This window comes from Triticum dicoccoides, chromosome 2A, assembly GCF_002162155.2.
Source record: "Triticum dicoccoides isolate Atlit2015 ecotype Zavitan chromosome 2A, WEW_v2.0, whole genome shotgun sequence".
Lineage (NCBI taxonomy): Eukaryota > Viridiplantae > Streptophyta > Magnoliopsida > Poales > Poaceae > Triticum > Triticum dicoccoides.
Genome location: NC_041382.1, coordinates 165,067,528 through 165,092,101, shown reverse-complemented (window position 1 = coordinate 165,092,101; position 24,574 = coordinate 165,067,528). Strand labels below are relative to the sequence as shown.

Genomic DNA, 24,574 nt, shown 5'->3' with positions numbered 1-24,574 from the left:
GGGAAACGAGGAAAGTTTCCGATGCAAGAATTACTAGCATACATTTTCCTATTCTACGTTACTTTGCAATATTTGCTAGTAGATGCTTGATTGGTCGTGGGAATAGTGGAAACCTTAGTGCCCCTGATATTGTTATTTTGCGCCATGCCTTGTTTCGTGATGCTACTTTCAGTTTGGGCGCTATTGTTGCTAAACGGTTAAATCTGAACCGTATGAAGGGTCCCATCTTTGGAGGCATCTTTGCTTCGCGCCTTGCTGCACACTTTAACATACCTATTAGGCATTATGAGAAAGAAGAAAAGTTGTTGCCTCCTATTTTTCTAGTTTATAAGAGTATGGTAGCACATGATTTTATTGTTAAGGATAAGAATAAGATGCTTAAATATAGATTGATGTTTAATAAAAATTACTTTGAGATTATTACCTTGCCTACTCCCTCTTTGTTTAACATATTTTCAGGCACATACCTCATTTTACCGAAGGCTGTTTATGCATACTGGAGCATGACACCAGCTCCAGAGCCTGAGCAGGAACCACCACTTGACCCTTATCGGCAGTCTGTTTATCAGTAGAATCCGGAAGAGATCGCCAACCAGTGGCACCCAGATGACACTCCTCCGCACACCGAAGAGGGTCACTTTGATCCATGGGCATAGACCAACTTAGGCCAAAAGCCTAAGCTTGGGGAGTACGTATTTCTCACCGACATTACATTCATGTTCACACACTCATGCTAGTTGTCGGTGCAAATACTTTTTCATTGTATCATCCATGCTAGTTTATTTTCTATTTTAAGCTTTCTTCTTGTGTGTTTGAAAAACCTTAAGAAAAAAATAGTTGTGATTTTAGCTAAGTTTACTTTCCAGGCCTGTAGTAGTAATAATTAAAAGAAAACCCAAAACAATTTCTCGCTCTTCTTTTGCTTGTTGGGAGCTTTCCCGTGTAAATAGTTTTGTTTCTTTTCGTTTCTTTGGGGGTCGAGAGGAGAAGACCATGATGAAAATGTTGAGTGGCTCTCATTTGAATTATTGTTGATCTAACAAAGAGCCCATATTACCTTGTCCTCTTCCTTGTATTAAAAGCTTGCAGATTCTAGCTTAGTCCAATGCACGTGCACTATTATTATTATCCACACTGCTTGGTTGTGCAAGTGAAAGGCAATAATGACGATATATGATTAACTGATTGAGATGAGAAAAGCTGGTATGAACTCGACCTATCTTGTTTTGTAAATATGATTAGTTCATCATTCCTGATTCAGCCTATTATGAATGAAACATGTTTGCAATGACAATTAGAGATTATAGTTGCTCATGTCATGCTTAATTTGCTAGGAGTTTATAATGGTTTACCTTGTGTGCCAACATGCTATTAAAATGGTTGTGATGTGGTATGATAGGGTGGTATCCTCCTTTGAACGATTCGAGTGGCTTGACTTGGCACATGTTCACATATGTAGTTGAAACAAAATCAACATAGCCTCCACGATATTTATGTTCATGGTGAATTATATCCTACTCATGCTTGCATTCAGTGCTGATTAATTTTAATGCATGTTCATGACTGTTGTCGCTCTCTAGCTGGTCGCTTCCCAGCCTCTTTCTATCCTTCACTTGTACTAAGCGGGAATACTAGTGCATCCAATTCCATAAACCCCAAAAGTTATTCCATATGAGTCCACCATACCTTCCTATATGCGGTATCTACCTGCCGTTCCAAGTAAATTTGTATGTGCCAATCTCTAAACCTTCAAATGAAATTATGTTTTGTATGCTCGAATAGCTCATGTATCAACTAGGGTTGTCTATGTCTTCCATGCTAGGCGGGTTATTCTCAAGAGGAGTGGACTCCGCTCCTCACTCACGAGAAAATGGCTGGTAACCGGGATGCCCAGTCCCATGCTCAAATCAAATCAAAATAATTGCAAACAAAACTCCCCCGGGATTGTTGTTAGTTGGAGGCACCCGTTGTTTTGGACAAGCCATGGATTGATGTTTGTTGGTGGTAGGGGGAGTATAAACTTTACCATTATGCTTGGGAACCGCCTATAATGTGTGTAGCATGGAAGATATCGAGATCTCTCAGTTGTTATGTTGACAATGAAAGTATACCGCTCAAAATATTATTTATCTCTATTTCAAATCTGAGCTCTGGCATCTCTACAAATCCCTGCTTCCCTCTGCGAAGGGCTTATCTATTTACTTTTATGTTGACTGACCATCCTCTTATTAAAAAGCACCAGTTGGAGAGCATCGTTGTCATTTGCATGCATTACTATTAGTTTACATTGAGTATGACTATGACTGGATCTCTTTTACCATGAATTACAATTTCCAGTCAGCCCTTGATCTTCATAGGTGCTCTGCATTTATGTATTGCGGTCTCAGAAAGGGCTAGCGAGATACCATCTTGTTATATCATATTATGATTGTTTTGAGAAAGTGTTGTCATCCGAGATTTACTATTATTGCTCGCTAGTTGATTATGTCATTGATATGAGTAAACATGAGACCTAAATGTTATTGTGAATATGGTTAGTTCATAATCGTTGCTTAAACCTTGAATGCTGGCTTTACATATTTACAACAACAAGAGCAAACAGAGTTTGTAATTTTTTTCTTTATCACTTTCAGTTTATCAACTGAATTGCTTGAGGACAAGCAAAGGTTTAAGCTTGGGGGAGTTGATACGTCTCCATCGTATCTACTTTTCCAAACACTTTTGCCCTTGTCTTGGACTCTAACTTGCATGATTTGAATGGAATTAACCCGGACTGACGTTGTTTTCAGCAAAATTTCCATGGTGTTATTTTTGTGCAAAAATAAAAGCTCTCGGAATGACCTGAAACTTTACGCAGAATATTTTTGGAATATATAAAAAATACTGGCGAAAGAATCAAGGCTAGGGGACCCACACCCTGTCCACGAGGGTGGGGGCGCGCCCCCCGCCTCGTTGGCCCCCTGATGCTCCACTGACCTCAACTCCAACTCTACATATTCACGTTCGGGGAGAAAAAAAATCAGAGAGAAGGATTCATTGTGTTTTACGATACAGAGCCGCTGCCAAGCCCTAATCTCTCTCGGGAGGGCTGATCTGGAGTCTGTTCGGGGCTCTAGAGAGGGGAATCCATCGCGATCGTCATCATCAACCTTCCTCCATCACCAATTTCATGATGCTCACCGTCGTGCGTGAGTAATTCCATCGTAGGCTTGCTGGACGGTGATGGGTTGGATGAGATTTATCATGTAATCGAGTTAGTTTTGTTAGGGTTTGATCCCTAGTATCCATTATGTTCTGAGATTGATGTTGCTATGAATTTGCTATGCTTAATGCTTGTCACTAGGGCCCGAGTGCCATGATTTCAGATCTGAACCTATTATGTTTTCATGAATATATGTGAGTTCTTGATCCTATCTTCCAAGTCTATAGTCACCTATTATGTGTTATGATCCGTTAACCCCGAAGTGACAATAATCGGGATACTTACCGGTGATGACCGTAGTTTGAGGAGTTCATGTATTCACTAAGCGTTAATGCTTTGGTCTGGTACTCTATTAAAAGGAGGCCTTAATATCCCTTAGTTTCCGATAGGACCCTGCTGCCACAGAAGGGTAGGACAAAATATGTCATGCAAGTTCTTTTCCATAAGCACGTATGACTATATTCAGAATACATGCCTACATTACATTGATGAACTGGAGCTAGTTCTGTGTCACCGTATGTTATAACTGTTGCATGAGGAATCACATCCGACATAATTATCCATCACTGATCCATTGCCTACGAGCTTTTCACTTATTGATCTTTGCTGTTACTTTTCCGTTGCCACTGTTACAATCACTACAAAACTGCTACCGTTACTTTTGCTACCATTACCGTCCCTTCCATATTACTTTGGTACTAAATACTTTGCTGCAAATATTAAGTTTTCCAGGTGTAGTTGAATTGATAACTCAGCTGCTGATACTTGAGAATATTCTTTGACTCCCCTTATGTCGAATCAATAAATTGGGGTTGAATACCCTACCCTCGAAAACTGTTGTGATCCCCTGTACTTGTGGGTTATCACCTTCGGATCTGTGATAGAAGGTGTACCTAACAGTCTCCTTTGGGTATCCTATGAAGACACATTTCTCCGATCTGGGTTCGAGCTTATCAGGTTGAAGCTTTTTCACATAAGCATCGCAGCCCCAAAATTTAAGAAACGACAACTTGGATTTTTTGCCAAACCACAGTTCATAAGGTGTCGTCTCAATGGATTTAGATGGTGCCCTATTTAACGTGAATGCAGCCGTCTCTAAAGCATAACCCCGATAACGGTAAATCGGTAAGAGACATCATAGGTCGCACCATATTTAATAAAGTACGATTACGATGTTCGGACACACCATTACGTTGTGGTGTTCCGGGTGGCGTGAGTAGCGAAACTATTCCGCATTGTTTCAAATGAAGACCAAACTCGTAACTCAAATATTCTCCTCCACGATCATATCGTAGAAACTTTATTTTCTTGTTACGATGATTTTCCACTTCACTCTAAAATTCTTTGAACTTTTCAAATGTTTCAGACTTATGTTTCATCAAGTAGATATACCCATATCTTCTCAAATCATCTGTGAAGGTAAGAAAATAACGATACCCGCCGCGAGTATCAACACTCATCGGACCGCATACATCAGTATGTATTATTTCCAACAAGTCTGTTGCTCGCTCTATTGTTCCGGAGAATGGAGTCTTAGTCATCTTGCCCATGAGGCATGGTTCGCAAGCATCAAGTGATTCATAATCAAGTGATTCCAAAATCCCATCAGCATGGAGTTTCTTCATGTGCTTTACATCAATATGACCTAAACAGCAGTGCCACAAATAAGTTGCACTATCATTATTAAACTTATATCTTTTGGCTTCAATACTATGAACATGTGTATCACTACTATCAAGATTGTGTAAAAATAGACCACTCATCAAGGGTGCATGACCATAAAAGATATTACTTATATAAATAGAACAACCATTATTCTCTGATTTAAATGAATAATCGTCTCGCATCAAACAAGATCCAGATATAATGTTCATGATCAACGCTGGCACCAAATAACAATTATTCAGGTCTAAAACTAATCCCGAAGGTAGATGTAGAGGTAGAGTGCCGACGGCGATCACATCGACTTTGGAACCATTTCCTACGTGCATCGTCACCTCATCCTTAGCCAATCTTCGCTTAATCCGTAGCCTCTGTTTCAAGTTGCAAATATTAGTAACAGAACCAGTATCAAATACCCAAGCGCTACCGCGAGCATTAGTAAGGTACACATCAATAACATGTATATCAAATATACCTTTCACTTTGTCATCCTTCTTCTCTGCCAAATACTTGGGGCAGTTCCGCTTCTAGTGACCAGTCCCTTGCAGCAGAAGCACTCAGTCTCAGGCTTAGGTCCAGACTTGGGCTTCTTCACTTGAGCAGCAACTTGCTTGCCGATCTTCTTAAAGTTCTCCTTCTTCCCTTTACCCTTTTTCTTGAAACTAGTGGTCTTGTTGACCATCAACACTTGATGCTCCTTCTTGATTTCTACCTCTGCAGCCTTTAGCATTGCGAAGAGCTTAGGAATTGTCTTATCCATCCCTTGCATATTATAGTTCATCACGAAGCTCTTGTAGCTTGGTGGCGGTGATTGAAGAACTCTGTCAATGACACTATCATCAGGAAGATTAACTCCCAGCTGAGTCAAGTGGTTGTGGTACCCAGACATTCTGAGTATATGTTCACTCACAAAACTATTCTCCTCCATTTTGCAGCTATAGAACTTATTGGAGACTTCATATCTCTCAATCCGAGCATTTGGTTGAAATATTAACTTCAACTCCTGGAACATCTCATATGCTCCATGACGTTCAAAACATATTTGAAGTACCGATTCTAAGCTGTAAAGCATGGCATACTGAACTATCGAGTAGTCATCAGCTTTGCTCTGCCAGATGTTCATAACATCTGGCGTTGCTTCTGCAGCGGGTTTGTCACATAGCGGTGCTTCCAGGACGTAATTATTCTGTGCAACAATGATGATAATCCTCAAGTTACGAACCCAGTCTGTGTAGTTGCTACCATCATCTTTCAACTTAGCTTTCTCTAGGAACGTATTAAAATTCAACGGAACAACAACATGGGCCATCTATCTATAACAACATAGACATGCAAAATACTATCAGGTACTAAGTTCATGATAAATTAAAGTTCAATTAATCATATTACTTAAGAACTCCCACTTAGATAGACATCCCTCTAATCATCTAAGTGATCACGTGATCCGTACCAACTAAACCATGTCCGATCATCACGTGAGATGGAGTAGTTTTCAATGGTGAACATCACTATGTTGATCATATCTACTATATGATTAACGCTCGACCTTTCGGTCTCAGTGTTCCAAGGCCATATCTGCATATGCTAGGCTCGTCAAGTTTAACCCGAGTATTCTACATGTGCAAAACTGGCTTGCACCCGTTGTATGTGAATGTAGAGCTTATCACACCCGATCATCACGTGGTGTCTCGGCACGACGAACTGTAGCAACGGTGCATACTCAGGGAGAACACTTATACCTTGAAATTTAGTGAGAGATCATCTTAAAATGCTACCGTCGTTCTAAGCAAAATAAGATGCATAAAGGATAAACATCACATGCAATCAATATAAGTGATATGATATGACCATCATCATCTTGTGCCTTTGATCTCCATCTCCAAAGCACCGTCATGATCACCACCGTCGCTGCCTTGACACCTTGATCTCCATCGAAGCATCGTTGTCGTCTCGCCAACTATTGCTTCTATGACTATCACTACCGCTTAGTGATAAAGTAGAGCAATTACATGGCGATTGCATTTCATATAATAAAGCGACAACCATATGGCTCCTGCCAGTTGCCGATAACTTTGTTACAAAATATGATCATCTCATACAACAATTTATATAATCACGTCTTGACCATATCACATCACAACATGCCCTGCAAAACAAGTTAGACGTCCTCTACTTTGTTGTTGCAAGTTTTATGTGGCTGCTACGAGCTTCTAGCAAGAACCATTCTTACCCACGCATCAAAACCACAATGTAGAATAGTGATTGCTTTTTGATCTTCAGAAAGAACTCTGTTCATTGAAACTGATTCAACTAAAGTTGGAGAAACAGACACCCACCAGCCACCTGTGTGCGAAGCACGTCGGTAGAACCAGTCTCGCGTAAGCGTACGCGTAATGTCGGTCTAAGCCGCTTCATCCATCAGTACCGCTGAATCAAGAATCAACTAGTGACGACAAGCAATATTTATATACTCACGCCCACAACTCCTTTGTGTTCTACTCGTGCATATAACATCTACGCGTAAACCTGGCTCGGATGCCACTATTGGGGAACGCAGTAATTTCAAAAAAATTCCTACGCACACGCAAGATCCGTCTAGGTGATGCATAGCAATGATAGGGGAGAGTGTTGTCCACGTACCCTCGTAGACCGTAAGCGGAAGCGTTATGACAACGCGGTTGATGTAGTCGTGCGTCTTCACGATTCGACCGATCCTAGCACCGAAGGTACGGCACCTCTACGATCTGCACACGTTCAGCTCGATGACGTCCCATGAACTCTATATCCAGCTGAGGTCGAGGGAGAGTTTCGTCAGCACGACGGCGTGATGACGGTGATGATGAATTTACCGATGCAGGGCTTCACCTAAGCTCTACAACGATATGATCGAGGTGGAAATCTGTGGAGGGGGCACCGCACACGGCTAAACAATGAACTTGTGTGTCTATGGGGTGCCCCCCTCCCCCGTATATAAAGGAGTGGAGGAGGGGAAGGTCCGCCCTCTCATGGCGCGCCTAGTTGGAGTAGGAGATGAAGGAAGGGAGAGAGAGAGGGAAGGAAAGGGGGGCGGCCCCCACCCAATTCGGATTGGGCTTGGGGGCGCGCCCTCCACCTTGGCCGCCTCCTCTTCTCTCCCACTAAGGCCCAATAACGCCCATACACTCCCTGAGGGGTTCCGGTAACCCCCCGGTACTCTGGTAAATGCCCGAACTCACCCGGAACCATTCCGATGTCCAAACATAGCCTTCCAATATATCGATCTTTATGTCTCGACCATTTCGAGTCTCCTCGTCATGTCCGTGATCACATCCGGGACTCTGAACAACCTTCGGTACATCAAAACACATAAACTCATAATACCGATCGTCATCGAACGTTAAGCGTGCGGACCCTACGGGTTCGAGAACTATGTAGACATGACCGATACTCATCTCCGATCAATAACCAATAGAGGAACCTGGATGCTCATATTGGTTCCTACATATTCTACGAAGATCTTTATCGGTCAAACCGCATAACAACATACATTGTTCCCTTTGTCATCGGTATGCTACTTGCCCGAGATTCTATCGGTATCTCAATACCTAGTTCAATCTCGTTACTGGCAAGTCTCTTTACTCGTTCTGTAATGCAACATCCCACAACTAACTCATTAGTTACATTGCTTGCAAGGCTTATAGGGATGTGCATTGCCGAGAGGGCCCAGAGATACCTCTCCGACAATTGGAGTGACAAATCCTAATCTCAATCTATGCCAACTCAACAAACACCATCGGAGACACCTGTAGAGAATCTTTATAATCACCCAGTTACGTTGTGACATTTGATAGCACACTAAGTGTTCCTCCAGTATTCGGGAGTTGCGCAATCTCATAGTCATAGGAACATGTATAAGTTATGAAGAAAGAAATAGCAACAAACTAAATGATCATCGTGCTAAGCTAACGGATGGGTCAAGTCAATCACATCATTCTCTAATGATGTGATCCCTTTCATCAAATGACAACTCTTTGTCCATGGCTAGGAAACCTAACCATCTTTGATTAACGAGCTAGTCAAGTAGAGGCATACTAGTGACACTCTGTTTGTCTATGTATTCACACATGTATTAAGTTTCTGGTTAATACAATTCTACCATGAATAATAAACATTTATCATGATATAAGGAAATATAAATAAAAACTTTATTATTGCCTCTAGGGCATATTTCCTTCAGTCGGCAGCAATGGCGGCCATGGCCTTCTTCTGCTCTGACTTAAGCCCGTCCCAGAGAGCTTTGCCAGCGGAGGGATCCCTTGGCGGGGAGTAGTGTGGAGAAGGATGACTATGGCTATGGCCGGGGAACCAGAGCAGCGGTTTATATAACACCAGTGGGCGGCAGACAGACGGACGGACCGGTGGCGCCGGAGGAAACGCCTCGGCAACTGCGTGCCATCAATGCGGGCGGCAAACGAGCGTATGGGCAGCCGTCGTGTCATTTGAACGCGCGGCAGTCGCCTGCATTAGGAAGCAGTGCTCTCTCGGCTGGCGCGCCGCTTTAATGCCGGCGCCAGTGAGCAGTTGTCTCCGCTCTGGGCGGGCAGGAATGCGGGCGTTGATGCTCTGGAGCTGGGCTGACCAAAAACGCGCGGGAGAGGGGAGGTTTTTTTGGTGGGCCAGAGCGGTCAGCAGCGGGCTTGGGAGTGGTCCGTTCTCTGGCAAACCTCCCCCACACTTGTCTCCGGTTTACGGGAGAAATTGTGTCCAGACCACTCCACGGATCGATACAGGTCGGCGTTGGATGGCTTCCGTCGTCCGGATGACCCGATCCGAATGGTTGTGGGAGGTTTATGAGTCCGCCTTGGAGATGCCCTTATGACCATGCTGCCGAATACTTTGGAAAACTCTAAAATTAAGCCGGATGATTACACACCTGCGTAAACCGTATCCTCTGCGTGCCACGCGTCCCGGTGGGGCCAGGCACCGCCCAAACTTTATCTCCTCATTTCATGTTGATCAGGAGAGCCACTCCTTTCTTCATCTCTCCCCGCATCCTTTTCTCCCCGAGCTCGATCCCCTTTTCTTCCTCCAGCCCTGGCCTCTGTTCTCTGTCGAACACCGCGAGCATGGACGCAATCCAAACATTGCTGCAAGCTCTACACACCGCTGCAAGCTATTGCTGCCACCACCAGTGTGGATTGATGCCGCGACGCGGCGGTGTGCTTAACACCGCGGTTGTTGATGTGGTCCGTGTTGCCGAGCGTTGTCGGCCGAGCTTTTTTGTCGGTGCAGTGCTGCCGGTGCTGAAAGAGGGGGGCAGGGGACGCCACCAGGGTGCTGCAAAGGCAACACCAACCACGACCCGTCGCTGCTGCAAGGGCGTGTGAGCCGGCAACACCGTTGCGAGTCGTCGGCGCTACGATGGAGCTCCGCCAGGCCATGTCACTGCAGTGGGGCATCGCCGGGACCGCTGGAGATGCAATGAAGCACCGCCGAATCGTGAAGCTCTATCGGGGTTGCAATGAAGCATTGCCGTCGATGGAGCTTCATCGGGGGGGTCGCCGGTGTTGCAATGAAGCTCCATCGAGAGTCGTCTAGTGCTGCAATAGAGCTTTACCGGAGGCCACAAGTGCTGCAATGGAGCTTCGTCAGTGGCCGCCGGGGTTGCACTCAAGCATCATCGGAACGACATGTGTTTCAATAGAGCATGGCCGACGGCGGCGGGTGCTGCGATGGAGCGCCGCCACGCCGATGTTGTCGCTGCGATGAAGCGTCACCGGCAGCTACCTGGGCTCCGATGCAGTGCTCGCCGACGGTTGCGGTGCTGCAAGATCGTGCGGGGGAAGGGGACTGTTATGCAATGTGAGGAAGGAGATTGTGTGTGGGCGTTGGCCGTTCAAACCGGTTGAGAAGAGGGATCTGATGGTGTGGTGGGGCTGATCAAACAGCCAGCAAGGCGGCTTAAATCTTTCTGGCATCAGCCAGTTGATTTGTAGCACTGGCCATTTTACCCTAATAGTTTTGTGTTCAGAGGTGAAAGGCGTGTAAGAACTTGTTTCCCCGTAGCATATGTGATAGTAGTACCCTAGAATCAACGGGCGTGGTGCAAATCAATATGTGGTTCGATGGTTAGAGGGACTGTGGTATCCCAGCCCACCAGGGTTTAAATCCTGGTGCCCACATTTATTCCTGGATTTATTTCAGAATTTTCGGCGATGCGCATTCAGTGGGAGGAGACGTTCCCGTCGACAACGAGGTGCCTACGGTGACTTCGTAAATTTAAAGATGATATGCCGGTTCAGTCTTTCGAAAATGCTAATACGGATAGGATGTGTGTGTATACGAACGCTTGTGTGCATTGATGTTAAAAAAAATCAACGGGCGTGGCAGGAGTGCGTGACCCGGGCGTGTCTGCCCTCCCACCGAACTGAAGCGCGGGGCCGGGCGGGTACAAATTCCGTAGCCGATCTCGATGCGTCACGGGGCCACGAAAAAGGCTCCAGAAAACTGCAACCGAGCGCTCGGGGAGGAGAAGCATGGCGACTTGGGTTCCCGATGCCCCTACCTCAAATTCCACAGCGGAAGCGGAATACTCCCCCGACTCCGTGCACTTAAATTCCCCAGCCCCCAAGTGCAGCGGCCGATGCACGTCAACGATTTGATTATTACCGACATTCTCCCTTATCAATGGCGATCACGAGCGGCGGGCAGCGGCACAATGCGCTGACCGGTCCACGCATGCCGATCGCCCCAGCCAGCTTCCAGCACGACGAACGCCATTTGACACCGGAGAAGAAGACGCGGCCGGCAGCCAGGCATGTCCATGAATTGAAAAGAAAAACGCCGTGATTGATCTGCTTCCACGGCGGCGAGGCAACCAGGCCCCTCGCATCATCAGATCTCTTAAAGAAGCAATTTCACAGTTCCGTAGTCTAAACCAGAGTTTTGTGGCGTGCGCTCATGGTGAATGACGGAACACCCGTTGAATCGGGCGACAGGGACTCCATTCCCGGCCGTATGATATTCAGAGCCTCCTCCTCTCGTAGAGGCGCTCGTCAATGTGCACGCTCGCCTTTATTAAAAAGCAGTATGGAAGCGCATCCGTCCAGCTTATGCCGTCGCTAAAAATTTTGGTCTTAAAATTTCGGTCCTCTGGCGTCCGTGAGCAGAAAGGATAGTCTGATCGCACAAGATGCCGAGTCTCGAGGGAGGCAGTTTTAAAATGAGGCTGCGTCTGCGTGCTCCCTCCGACTCCAAGCAACCCCTGGCTGGCAAAGTCACCGTGCTCCGCCAAATGCCGAGAGCCCGTTGAAGCCCCGACTTCTCGGCCATCGTACGATCCGTCCATGGCGCCAGCAGCCCGTTTTTTCCACCAGTTGGTTCAACACTCCAACAAACGCCAATTACTTGCATCAAGGATTCATACCAGGTGTTTCCATCTGTATCACGCGTGCGTGCGTGCGTGCAGTTCTGGTGGTGACTGGACGACGCGGTGATTGATTGGGGCTTAAACTAGTGTTGACCCTCTCTTGGATCCTCACACGGCTGCCCCCGTGCGGGCGAGCAAATCTACCGAGAAAACGCTCCGGAGGAGAGGAGAGAGAGGATTAAGAAAGGTTGCACGAGGGCGATCCGATTTCCCAGCCTTAAAACTGGGGTTCAACCCCCATTCGTGCGCCCTCAGCCATTGTACCCTTTTGCACGCCTCCCTATGTTACTCCCCTCCCTCCGCACTCAACATCCTTATATGCGCTCCGATCCTTGACATCACACGAAGTACTAGCACGCTGCCTAACCTGCGAAGGATAGATAGCTGATAGCTACTCGATGGAGAAGATGATTGGGAGGGGGGTGGAGATGGGGACGGAGGTGGAGATGTCGCCGGCTGCCAAGGAAGCGGCGGCCGCTGCCATGTTTAGCCCCTACTCGAGCCCCAGCACGGCCTTCCTGCTGCAGAGGAGAGTTCTTTCCTGGTACGTGAAGCTCATGACATGTTGCTTGTTTCTCTTGTCCGGCGATCGAATTCTGATTGCTTTCTACTGTAGGGCGAAGGAGACCGGGTCGCCGGCGACGGTGCGCGTTCGCGTCGCCGACAGGAGCTTCATTCTGCACAGGGTCAGTCAGAGCTTGCGACCAACTCAATTATGGTGTGGCGGTGGCGCTGGTTTGGTCATGATCATGCTAACCTTTGTCGTCGTCGTCGTCGTTGCAGGATCCTCTGGCGTCAAGAAGCAGGTACTTCAGCCAGGCGATGGAGGAGGTGTCCGGAGACGTCGAGCTGCCGGACAGCTTCCCCGGCGGCTCTGACGCCTTCGAGGTGATCGGGCTCTTCTGCTACGGCGACTCCGTGGCGCTCGACCCGTTCAACGTGGCGGCGGTGCGCTGCGCGGCCGAGTTCCTGGACGTGGGCGGCCTGGGCGCGCGCTGCGACCTCTACATCAACCAGGTGGTGCTGCAGAGCTGGGACGACGCGCTCATCGTCCTGCAGCGCTGCCAGCCCCTCCTCCCCGCCGCCGAGGAGCTCCTCATCGTCAGCCGCTGCGTCGAGTCGCTGGCCTTCATGGCGTGCATGGAGATCCTCGACCCGGAGCAGCGGCGGGACCAGCCCGGCGTCGACGACGCCGGCGCGCGCGGCCTGGTCGGCCGCCGCTGGGACGCCGAGGTCGTCAAGGAGCTCGCCGCGCGCGACCTCTGGATCAAGGACCTCATCGCCCTCCCCTTCGAGTTCTTCAAGCGGATCGTGCAGGCGCTGCGGCGGCAAGGGATGAAGGAGAAGTACGTGAGCCCCGTGGTGCTCTTCTACGCCAACAAGTGGGTGCTCTCCAAGAAGACCCACAAGTTCTGGGCGAGCACGGACGAGGCCGGCGACGGCGAGACCGACGCCAACAGGAGGGCCACGGAGATACTGCAGGGCGTGGTCGACCTGCTCCCGGTGGAGGCGAGCGGCGCCGTCCCGGTGGCCTTCTACTTCGCGCTGCTGTCGCGGTCGCTCGCCCTCGAGCTGAAAGAGGAGAGCCGGACGAGGCTGCGGGACCAGGTAGCGTCCCAGCTGCAGTTCGCCAGCGCGGATGACCTGCCGCTGCCGGAGCAAGACGCCGACCGGTCCGTCTCCGTCGCCGATAGCCTGGAGGTGGTGACAATGGAGAGCATCGTCTCAAACCACGTCGCCATGCAAAGACAAGGGGCCGAGGCCGTGGCGGAGTTGTGGGATCGGTACCTCGTGCAGATCGTCGCTGATCCGAAGCTCCGGCCGGAGAGGCTGGCTGAACTGATCGGCGTCGTTCCGGCCGGCGACCGGAAGACCCACGACCATCTATACGAGGCAATCAACACTTACTTACTGGTAAGACAAGTATCCTTCCGGTCACACGCTGGCATGGTTATTAGTCCGAGTGGTTTGCTGGTTTGAATTTTCAACTGTCCCTGACGAGAGGAAGCTGACGATTCTGTGTCATGGCAGGAGCATCCCGGGCTGTCCGGCGAGGAGAAGGCGGCGCTGTGCGGGCACCTCGAGTGCCGGAAGCTGTCGCACGAGGCGTGCATCCAGGCGGTGCAGAACGAGCGGATGCCGCTCCGGTTCATCGTGCAGGCGCTGTTCGTGCAGCAGATGCACACGCACCGCGCCTTCGCGGAGCGCTCCGACTCGTTCCGGTACATGCTCTCCGGCGAGCTGATCCCGGGCGTCGCCGGCGCGTACACGCCGAGCCCGGGGTGCCCCGTCCCCACGAGCCAGCCGCTGAGCACCACGAGCCCGTACACGGACGCCCACACCAACGCCGCGCTCGACGGGAAGCTGCGCGCCCGCGGCGACGACGACGCGGCGTCGGACTACGAGACGGCGAGCTTCAGGATCCAGGCGCTGGAGCAGGAGATCGTCTCGCTGAAGAAGACCCTGCAGCGGCACAACACCCTGAAAGGAGGCTCGGTTCGCAAGGACAGCAAGGAGCCGAGCTTCAGGGCGGACGCGGCGGCGCCGGTGGCGATCAGGCGGCGAGCGCCCGCGTCCGGCAGCTGCATCGGGTCCATGCGCTGGGGCTCGCAGCGGCGGTGCGCCAGCAGGATCCTGCGCGTGTTTACGAGACTGGCCGTGTTCGGGCGGAGCAGGTCCCGAGGGAAGCAGAGCAAGTGCAGGGCTGCAGCAGAGCAGCTCAGCTGCTTGTAGACCTGCAGTGCTCTTCCATTCAGGGCTCAGGAGTCGGGACAGCTTGCCAAAGAAAAATTAGTCTGAAAGTTTTGAACTTTTTACTTGTGGAATTGGAAACTGCAGATGCCACGGTGAAACCTGGCAGCCATGGATGTAGTGACTGCTCATTTGTACATACTGCTAGCAATGTTGAAAGGCTTGAATTGGTAGTTACTGTCAGGTTCAGGTGTTCATTCAGTGGAACCAGCGCGAGGTGAAGTGGGTACTTCGTCAACAACTGCCAAGATATGCATAGTTTATCTATTCATTTGTTAGGTGATGTTTACATCTTTAGGCTTGGCTTGCTGTTGTTGCACCGTGTTGTGTTTAGTTTTACACTTTAGCTACATGTCAATTGCCTGAGTTTTAAATTTTGGTCAGTCGATTTTGTGGCCGTTGGATCATGATTTGTGATTCCTGTGTTTTATTTTTTTTGCTGTGTATGATTGTGGCTGTGTTGGGCTTGGTGTGATCGACTGACCCCAATTTTGGGTCAGTCCTTGGGCTCGTTGTGGTGCCCGTTATGCTCGACGACCCGTTAATCTTCTGAGCCCAGCCCGCATCGTGGAGGTGGATCGTCTCGTCCCTGCCTTATCCAGTCGCTCGGGTGCCCTCAATCACTTCACCTCCTCTGTTCGCCACTCTCCCTCGCTCTATGTCTCCTCATCTCCCCATCCGAGCTAGGGTTCGTCGATTTCTTCGGTGTTCTTGTGATTTCCCCCTTCTTTTCTTCAGATATGATTGAGTTCTGCGGTTATTTGTCAGATCTTGAGTTGTTCTTTGTTGTTCTTTTGCAGGCTTTTCGCTCTCGACGGTGCTTTGGGTTAGGGTTCTTGTGCTCCATTAGCGAGCAAAACTGCTGTTCAGGTATGTGTATGCTCGTTCTCTTCTCCATGATTTGGTTTTTGTGGTGTTGTGTCATGTATGGTTAGGTGTTTTGCTATGTAAAAATGAGTATGATTTGGCTAGGGTTTGGTCAGTCTTCCTCTTTTGATCTAATCTTCCCGTTCTTGAGTAGATTCTTCTATTAGGCCCTATTGGGTCATAGATTGGTTCCCATCCCTCATGTTTTATTGGTGGATTAGATCTGTGCCAGTTCAAGTTCATTTTGTTGCTGACTCGTTGTTTTTTAGTTGATTTACAAGTATGAGCATGCATGTGCTAGGTTTGGATTAGATTCTTTGGTAGTTTCTAGGATATTTGATTTGATTGATGTTTACTAAGTCCGTTTTTAGGTCTTATACTATTTTATTAGGTATATTATTGAGTATTCTATAAAAGGCCTTTCTTTTTTTCTACCTTAATGCCCTTTTAGTTAGTGTAAGTCCATGGTAATAGACTTTCTTTAATCCGTGTTCTTTGTGTAAATCCTAAATGGCCATTCCTTCTTAATATTTTTAAACCTTGAGAGCTTTATCCTTTTCTGATCTGATATCCTAGTTTGAGCGTGTCCTTTTTGCATTAAGGTTAGCATTGCGTATTGATTATTTCTAGTGTCGGTTTCAAGTTGATGTTGGTGGTGGCTTTTTGTTAGTTTAGTTGATTTAGTGGAGCCGTGGATCTGTACCATTTTTAGTGATTATGCTTAAGCAGGTTTGGGTTATGGATTGATTAGTTTTGTCGGTAGTTTAGGTGTTTGGTGTGATTGATGTTCGGATCGTGAGTTCTTGGGTCTTTTGATGTCAAATTTATTGTCTATTTTCTTGAGTATACTATAAAAAGTGCCTTCTTTTTTTATCTTAATCCTTCTTAATGTGTGGCTAGTTCCCCACATTTTAGTTGCAGGTAGTGTGCCTAGTATCTTTTTTATGGTGCTTTGTTTATAGTCTAGTTAATTGCTAGGTGTGTAGTTAGTCTGGTTATGATTAGTTGATAGTATTTGACATTTTAGCTAGTGTTTTTTTGTGCGGCACTATGAAACTAGTGGTGTATATGAGGCAAGCTAGTACAACTTGTCTGTTTCAGTCTGATTGTCAATGGAAGTAGCTTCTCATGAATTGCTTTTGTGAGGTGCTTCTTCTGAATTGCAACTTGTTTTCCAGTTAGTTTCTTTTTATATGTGTATTTTTTTTCTTAAATTGCTTTAGAGAGTTTATTAATTGATACCTTGTCTATTTCTGAAAGGTATGGTTTGCCCTACATGCCGCAACCCTAACGGGCCCTGCCCCTTGGTGGTGTGCTTGGGGTGAATGGATTTCTTCAATAGTTTGATGTTGTGCTCCATGAAAGTTGTTGGAGGCGCATGGTGAGTTCAATGTACTGATGACCCACAAGTGTAGGGGATCTATCATAGTCCTTTTCGATAAGTAAGAGTGTCGAACCCAACGAGGAGCAGAAGGAAATGATAAGCAGTTTTCAGTAAGGTATTCTCTGCAAGCACTGAAATTATCGGTAACAGATAGTTTTGTGATAAGGTAATTTGTAACGAGTAGCAAGTAATGAAAGTAAATAAGGTGCAGCAAGATTGCCAAATCCTTTTTGTAGCAAAGGACAAGCCTAGACAAACTCTTATATAAAGGAAAACGCTCCCGAAGACACGTGGGAATTATCGTCAAGCTAGTTTTCATCACGTTCATATGATTCGCGTTCGGTACTTTGACAATTTGATATGTGGGTGGACCGGTGCTTGGGTACTGCCCTTACTTGGACAAGCATCCCACTTATGATTAACCCCTATTGTAAGCATCCGCAACTAAAACAGAAGTATTAAGGTAAACCTAACCATAGCATGAAACATATGGATCCAAATCAGCCCCTTACGAAGCAACGCATAAACTAGGGTTTAAGCTTCTGTCACTCTAGCAACCCATCATCTACTTATTACTTCCCAATGCCTCCCTCTAGGCCCAAACAATGGTGAAAATGTCATGTAGTCGACGTTCACATGACACCACTAGAGGGATGACAACATACATCTCATCAAAATATCGAACGAATACCAAATTCACATGGCTACTTATAGCAAGACTTCTCCCATGTCCTCAGGAACAAACGTAACTACTCACAAAGCATATTCATGTTCATAATCATAGGGGTATTAATATGCATAATGGATCTGAACATATGATCTTCCACCAAGTAAACCAACTAGCATCAACTACAAGGAGTAATCAACACTACTGGCAACCCACACGTACCAATATGAGGTTTGGATACAAAGATTGGATACAAGAGATGAACTAGGGTTTGAGATGAGATGGTGCTGATGAAGATGTTGATGGAGATTGACCCCCTCCCGATGAGAGGATCGTTGGTGATGACGATGGCGATGATTTCCTCCGGGAGGTTTCCCTGGCAGAACAGCTCCGCCGGAGCCCTAGACTGGTTCCGCCAAGGTTCCGCCTCGTGGCGCCGGAGTTTCGTCCCGTGAGCTAGCTTATGATTTTTTCCTCGACGAAAGACTCCATATAGCCAAAGATGGGCATCGGAGGGCCACCAGGGGCCCCACGAGGCAGGGGGTGCTCCTAGGGGGTAGGGCGCGCCCCCACCCTCGTGGATGGTGGGTGGCCCCCCTCTGGTACTTCTTTCGCCCGATATTTTTTATATATTCTGAAACATGCTCCCATGAAGTTTCAGGACTTTTGGAGATGTGCAGAATAGGTGTCAAATATTTGCTCCTTTTCCAGCCCAGAATTCCAGCTGCTGGCATTCCCCCTCTTCATGTAAACCTTGTAAAATAAGAGAGAATAGGCATAAGTATTGTGACATAATGTGTAATAACCAATAAATATCGATATAAAAGCATGATGCAAAATGGACGTATCAACTCCCCAAGCTTAGACCTCGCTTGTCCTCAAGCGAAAGCCGAAATCGAAAAATATGTTCACATGTTTAGAGATAGAGGTGTCGATAAAATAAAATACGGACATGAGGGCATCATGATCATTCTTAGAATAACATATATATATATATATATATATATATATATATATATATATATATATATATATATTGTCATATGATCTCCCATGCTAAAGTAACAATTCATTCACATACTCAAGTATGAATCAGAAACTTCATTGAAAACAAACAAACTATAATCTCAGTCATTGAAGCAATTGCAATTTATCATAAGATAGGAAAGAGTTAATATAAGAGCTTCTCAGCAAGTCCACATACCCAACCATCTTTTAGTCTTTCACAATTGCTAACACTCACGCGATATTTATGGTTATGAAGTTTTAATCGGACACAGAGAAAGACAGGGGCTTATAGTTTTGCCTCCCAATGTTTTACCTCAAGGGGAATGTCAACAATAATAGTTCATGAAAACCCACATCCAATTAGCTATATATATCATGATCTTTCCAACACATTATGCTTGCCAAAGGATAAAATGTAAAAAAGGGAAAGGTGAAGATCACCATGACTCTTTGCATGAAGTATAAGACAAGAATAAAAGATAGGCCCTTTGCAGAGGGAAGGAGAGGTTGTCATGTGCTTTTATGGTTGGATGCACAAAATCTTAATGCAAAAGAACGTCACTTTATATTGCCACTTGTGATATGAACATTTATTATGCAGTCTGTCGCTTTTATTTCTTCCACATCACAAGATCTTATAAAGCTTATTTTCTCCACACTAATAAGTCATACATATTTAGAGAGCAATTCTTATTGCTTGCAACGATGCCAACTTACTTGATGGATCTTACTCAATCCATAGGTAGATATGGTGGACTCTCATGGCAAAACTGGGTTTAGGGATATTAGGAAGCACAAGTAGTATCTCTACTTGGTGCAAAGAAATTGGCTAGCAAGAGAGGGAAAGGCAAGCTCAACATGTTGGATGATCCATGACAATATAATTTATCTCAGATGTAAGAAAACATAACCCATTACGTTGTCTTCCTTGTCCAACATCAACTCTTTAGCATATCATGCTGTAATGAGTGCTCACAATTATAAAAGATGTCCAAGATAGTATATTTATATGTGGAAACCTGTCTTTCTTTATTACTTCCTATTAATTGCAACGATGACCAAGACTATGTTACTCTCAACAACTTTTATTCATCATACTTTTTATATGTGAAGTCACTACTCTCCATAAGATCCATATGATCTCTTTATTTCTTTTTATTTCTTTTCTTTTATTCCCTCGAGATCATAGCAAAATAATCAAGCCCTTGACTCAACACTAATCTTTATTATATATAACTCACAGACTCGATTACATCAAAGGATCATAAAGCAAAACTCACAACTAGATCATACTAAAACTTTATTCTACTAGACCAAGATATTACCAAAAGGATTGAACTAAGAAAAATGGCAAAGATAAAAGTGATGGTGATATGATACCCGGGCACTCCCCCAAGCTTGGCAGTTGCCAAGGGGAGTGCCCATACCCATGTGTTTATGTTTCCTTCCTCGGAGGTGGTGATGAAGGAGTTGCTGATGATGTGTGCTTCTTCCTTAATTTGTGCTTGAGGACAGAATTTTGCTCCTTGAGGTCCTCGATCTCCCGCTCAAGGCTTAGTACCTTTTTGCATAGTTCTTGTTTGTTCTCCTGCAAGAGATGAAAAGGGATAAACTCGATCTTAGGTTTCTTTGCTCTATTGGGGAGGCTTGACTTTTTGAACTCCACATGCATGTCCCCAGGTTGAGGTAATGGGACTTCATCTTCATCTGAGCTCGTGCCTCCGTTCCCCTAGGCTCATAGTCTTCTTCTTCCTCCATGGTCCAACCACAATGCTCCAAGTCCCCGCAGACTTTATGATCTGCAAGGTATTCGGCCACATAGCTTTCTCCCTCCAAATCTTGGGATGACATATTGCTCTAATCTGTAGCAGAAACAACTCGAAACAAAGACAGAGGATTTTTGCGTGATACGGTGGTCAAAACCTTCGGGAGATTATATAGTGAATTTTTACCGACCAAAAGAAGTATCGTGCAAGAAAATGGAGTGCGGAGAGCACACGAGGTGCCCACGAGGCAGGGGGCGCACCCAGGGGGTAGGGCGCGCCCTCCACCCTCGTGGAAGCCTCATGTCCTTTCCGGTTTGCTTCTTGTTTTCCCATTTTCTTAAATATTCCAAAACGGAGAAAAATTGCCATTAGAACTATTTTGGAGTCGGTTTACTTACCGTACCACATACCTATTCCTTTTCGGAGTCTGAAACATTTTGGAAAGTGTCCCTTATGTATTCCTCCGGGGTTATAGTTTCAATAACATTAGTTTCAACATTTATAGGATTACCCAAGATATAATGTTTGATTCTTTGACCGTTCACCACCTTCAGATTTGTGCCTTCGAAGTTGTTGATTTTTATGGCACTGGAACGGTAGACCTCCTCGATGATGTAAGGACCTTCCCATTTAGAGAGGAGTTTGCCTACAAAAAATCTTAAATGAGAGTTGTATAGCAATACATAATGTCGGGTGGTAGGTGCGACATATGCCAACAGGTGGCTTATCATTGTGGGAGCCAATAAGACGTCGCCGGTGCCTGGAAGCGGGATGAGGCGAAGACATGCACACCGGCGAATCTTACCCAGCTTCGGGGCTCTCCGTGGAGATAACACCCCTACTGCTGCTCTGCGGGGTCTCCGCATGATCACTAGATGAACAAGTAGCTACACGATGCTCCGTGAGCTGTTTGGCGAGAGGAGGAAGAAGGGCACTACTCGCTCTCTTCTCCTCCCTATGTGGTGTCTAAAACTAGCAGGGATCAACCCTTTGCATGGGTGTCCCGGGGGGTTTATATAGGCCTACCCCCCGGGGATACAATGGTAATCCGGCTGGGTGTGGGGCCCAGCCGTCTGTGTCTACACTCGCCGGCTTCTGCGCCGGCGGGTGGGGCCCGCCGGCTGCCGGCTCCTTGGTCGACAGGCAGGCCCCACTGTCCAGGGCCTTGTCGGCGGCTGGTTACTGTTGCTCAATCCTGGTGACGAGGGCTTCGCCGAGGTGGGCGTGGCTACAGTGCCGCCGTCCGGCGGGTGATCATTGTAGCCTCACTGTGTCTTGTCTCCTTAATGGGGCGTCTCCTTCGAGGGAGGTGGCAAGCCGGCTGTGGGGAGCCGGCTCTGTCTTGGGCCGACTGGGGGAGGCCTGGCCGCCTTCGGGTGTCTCTCTGCCCGAAGGGGCCCACCGCCCATGGGCCGCGCTGGCGGCCCGTCGTGGATGACATCAGGGTGAACGTGGCAATAGTGCCGCGCCGGACGGGTCATGGCCACCCGTACGGCGCACTATGCCAGGCGTGCTCCGGGATTCGGGGGTGGCAGGCTTTACTGTAGCCACGCTCCGTCACATCGCTGTTATGTGGATGCAGACTTTGAGGGTACGATCTTGACCGCTTTGTGGGAGCCGGCTTCTTGGAGTCGGCCTTCTCGTGGCTGGCTTCTCGAAGCCGGCCCTCCCGCGACTTTCTTCATGAGGGCTAAAGTCGGATTGCCTTCCGATAGCTGGCCTGGGAGATAGCCGGGAAGGGGAAGGCGGCCCCATGTCTTGGATTCTTGAAGGCCGGATCGGCTCGTAATTTTTTCAGAAGGGCCAGGGGGAGCCGGCTAGGCTACCCATGGTTATTTACTCCGACAGTAGTCCCCGAAGCTGATCGAGCTTCGAGGCTGACAAAAGTACGAAAAGCTCGGTCAGCTTCCTATCCTGAGGGGCCGGCTATGCTTGTGTGCGTCGTCTTCGGAAGCCCCGTTTCTCGTTGGCGGGAATGCAGGTCGGCCTGCGAGCTGACCGCACGCCATCCCGCGGGCCATGTGGCAAGGAGATCCTGCCAATGCACGTGCGCGACGGGACGCCGCCGCAGGCTCGGGCCCGCCACTCCTAGGCCTCGGCCCGAGCACGGATGTTCTGCGGCCCACGCAGACTGCTTGCCTTCCTACGGCAGTTTTATTACGCCATCAGGGCGCAATAATCGCGGGACATGGGGGAGTGGGCGCAGTTGATCCCCACGTTCCCCCACGCCAGGCCTCCTCGGCTCCGCCGCGTAGGTCTATAAGTAGGGGGAGGAGGGGGAGCGGTAGAGGCTCGCAGGCTCTCCCTCGCTCTGCCCCTTCTCACCTTCCTTCTTCTTCTTTCCGCCGCTGCAGCAACCCTTTGCCGCGCCGTTCCGCCGCCGGACCTCTCAGTTCCTTTGGTCCCGCCGTAGCGGGGTCGTGCGCGTCTCCGTTGTCGCATCGTCTTGCTCCTCGCCGCGTCGTTCCCATGGCGCTGTCAAGCTCGTGGGATGGCTCCAACGTCCACGAGGACCACGTCGAGTTCCTCCGCCGGCCGCGGTGCCTGCCGGGCGAGAACTTCGTGCAGGTTCGTCAAGCGCCGGCGAGGGAGATTTCGCCGGCACCGGAGGAGGGCGAGTGGGTGATCTTTCGCTCGCACTGCCTGTGCGGCTTCGGCCTCCTGGCGAGCGGATTCCTTCGAGCCTTCCTTGAATTCTACCACCTCCAGCCGCATCACCTCATGCCCAACGCGGTGATGCTGCTGTCGGCTTTCGTCACCCTGTGCGAGGGCTTTCTTGGGGTTCTCCCCACGCTCGAGCTCTGGGGGAATTCTTCCAGAGCAAGCTCGGCACCGTCGTCGCGGGCGTGCCCGCCCCCTGCGGAGCCTTCATTGCCATGAGGCGGGTGAGCGAGAACAATCCGTTCCCGCCCATCCCGCTGATCCAGTCGGTGAAGCTCTGGCAGAAGTCCTACTTTTACGTGAGGAACGTCGCCCCGCAAGGCGACTACGTCAACCTGCCGGCTTACGTAGCCGGCCCGCCGGCTGGGAGGCAACCTTCGTGGAGCTACCGGGCCAGGTCGCTGTCCCAGGCCGGGAACGTAGCCGTCTCCTGGCTCCGGGTGATGATCCAGTCGAAGGGCCTGACTGGAGCCGACCTGGTGGCCGCCTTCGTGGAGCGCCGGGTACTTCCACTCCAAGGCCGGCCTCACATGATTTGCCAGATGAGCGGCCGCTTCGACCCATGCCGACTGAGCACCAGGGAGATGCCTCATGCAGAGGTGTCTTACATGGTGAACTGCATCTCCAACTGCAAGCTCGCCGAGGACTGGCGATACGGCAAGGAGCCGTATTCTCGCGCCAACCCTCCGCCTGCCGTAAGTTTTCTTCTTTTCTTCCTTTTTGTAGTCGGCCTCATGATAGCCGACCCTTGATCAGTTGGTCTGCCTTTAGCAAAACCCTCTTCTTCCGCCGATAGCCGGGGCCGCAGGGGTAGAGCGCCAACTCCTCCCCGACCGCACGGTAGATGACGCCGACGATCCGGAGCTGGGAGCGGCCGCCATGGAAGACGCCATCATGGGGGAAGGCGACGAGGCCAGAGGCGCGGGGCTCGAGGCCGGCTTCGAGGACTGGCCGGACGACGACGAGGTCGAAGCCGCCCCGCACCGCCAGCCGTCGCTTGATCATCAAGGCACGGGCCCGTCTGCCGTGCCGGCTGCCCGTGGCGGCGCTCAGAAGCTCCGGGCCGCGTTGACCTGGGTGTATCGCTGCAGCGAGGCGGCCTGAGCTTGAAGCCGGTTCCGAACCTCCTGGGCCGCCGCGTTCAGCTCGCCCGTCCCCCCGCTGGGAGTCCACTCGGATGTGCGGGCGTTGGCAGACG

The 24,574-nt window shown here is 48.6% G+C and overlaps 1 protein-coding gene and 1 long non-coding RNA gene across 2 annotated transcripts; both read left to right on the top strand.

Annotated features, from left to right (window-relative positions):
• Window positions 1-12,420: 12,420 nt before the first annotated feature.
• Window positions 12,421-15,440, top strand: LOC119354003 (BTB/POZ domain-containing protein At5g48130-like). Its single transcript, XM_037620712.1, has 4 exons — window positions 12,421-12,816; window positions 12,889-12,958; window positions 13,056-14,186; window positions 14,304-15,440. The coding sequence occupies exons 1-4, from the start codon at window positions 12,671-12,673 to the stop codon at window positions 15,003-15,005; spliced, it is 2,049 nt and encodes a 682-aa protein (XP_037476609.1). The 5' UTR covers window positions 12,421-12,670; the 3' UTR covers window positions 15,006-15,440.
• A 209-nt stretch (window positions 15,441-15,649) lies between these two features.
• On the top strand, window positions 15,650-17,375 carry LOC119359205. Its single transcript, XR_005172416.1, has 3 exons — window positions 15,650-15,711; window positions 15,824-15,893; window positions 17,151-17,375. It is a non-coding gene; the product is annotated as an uncharacterized LOC119359205 (long non-coding RNA).
• The last annotated feature ends 7,199 nt before the right edge of the window (window positions 17,376-24,574 follow it).

Bases quoted from the DNA above. Each gene is read 5' to 3' on its own strand.
- LOC119354003 (XM_037620712.1), top strand. From the start codon at position 12,671: ATGGAGAAGATGATTGGGAGGGGGGTGGAGATGGGGACGGAGGTGGAG. The intron at 12,959-13,055 runs GTCAGTCAGAGC...TCGTCGTTGCAG, and splicing joins GGAGCTTCATTCTGCACAGG to GATCCTCTGGCGTCAAGAAG. The intron at 14,187-14,303 runs GTAAGACAAGTA...GTGTCATGGCAG, and splicing joins CAATCAACACTTACTTACTG to GAGCATCCCGGGCTGTCCGG.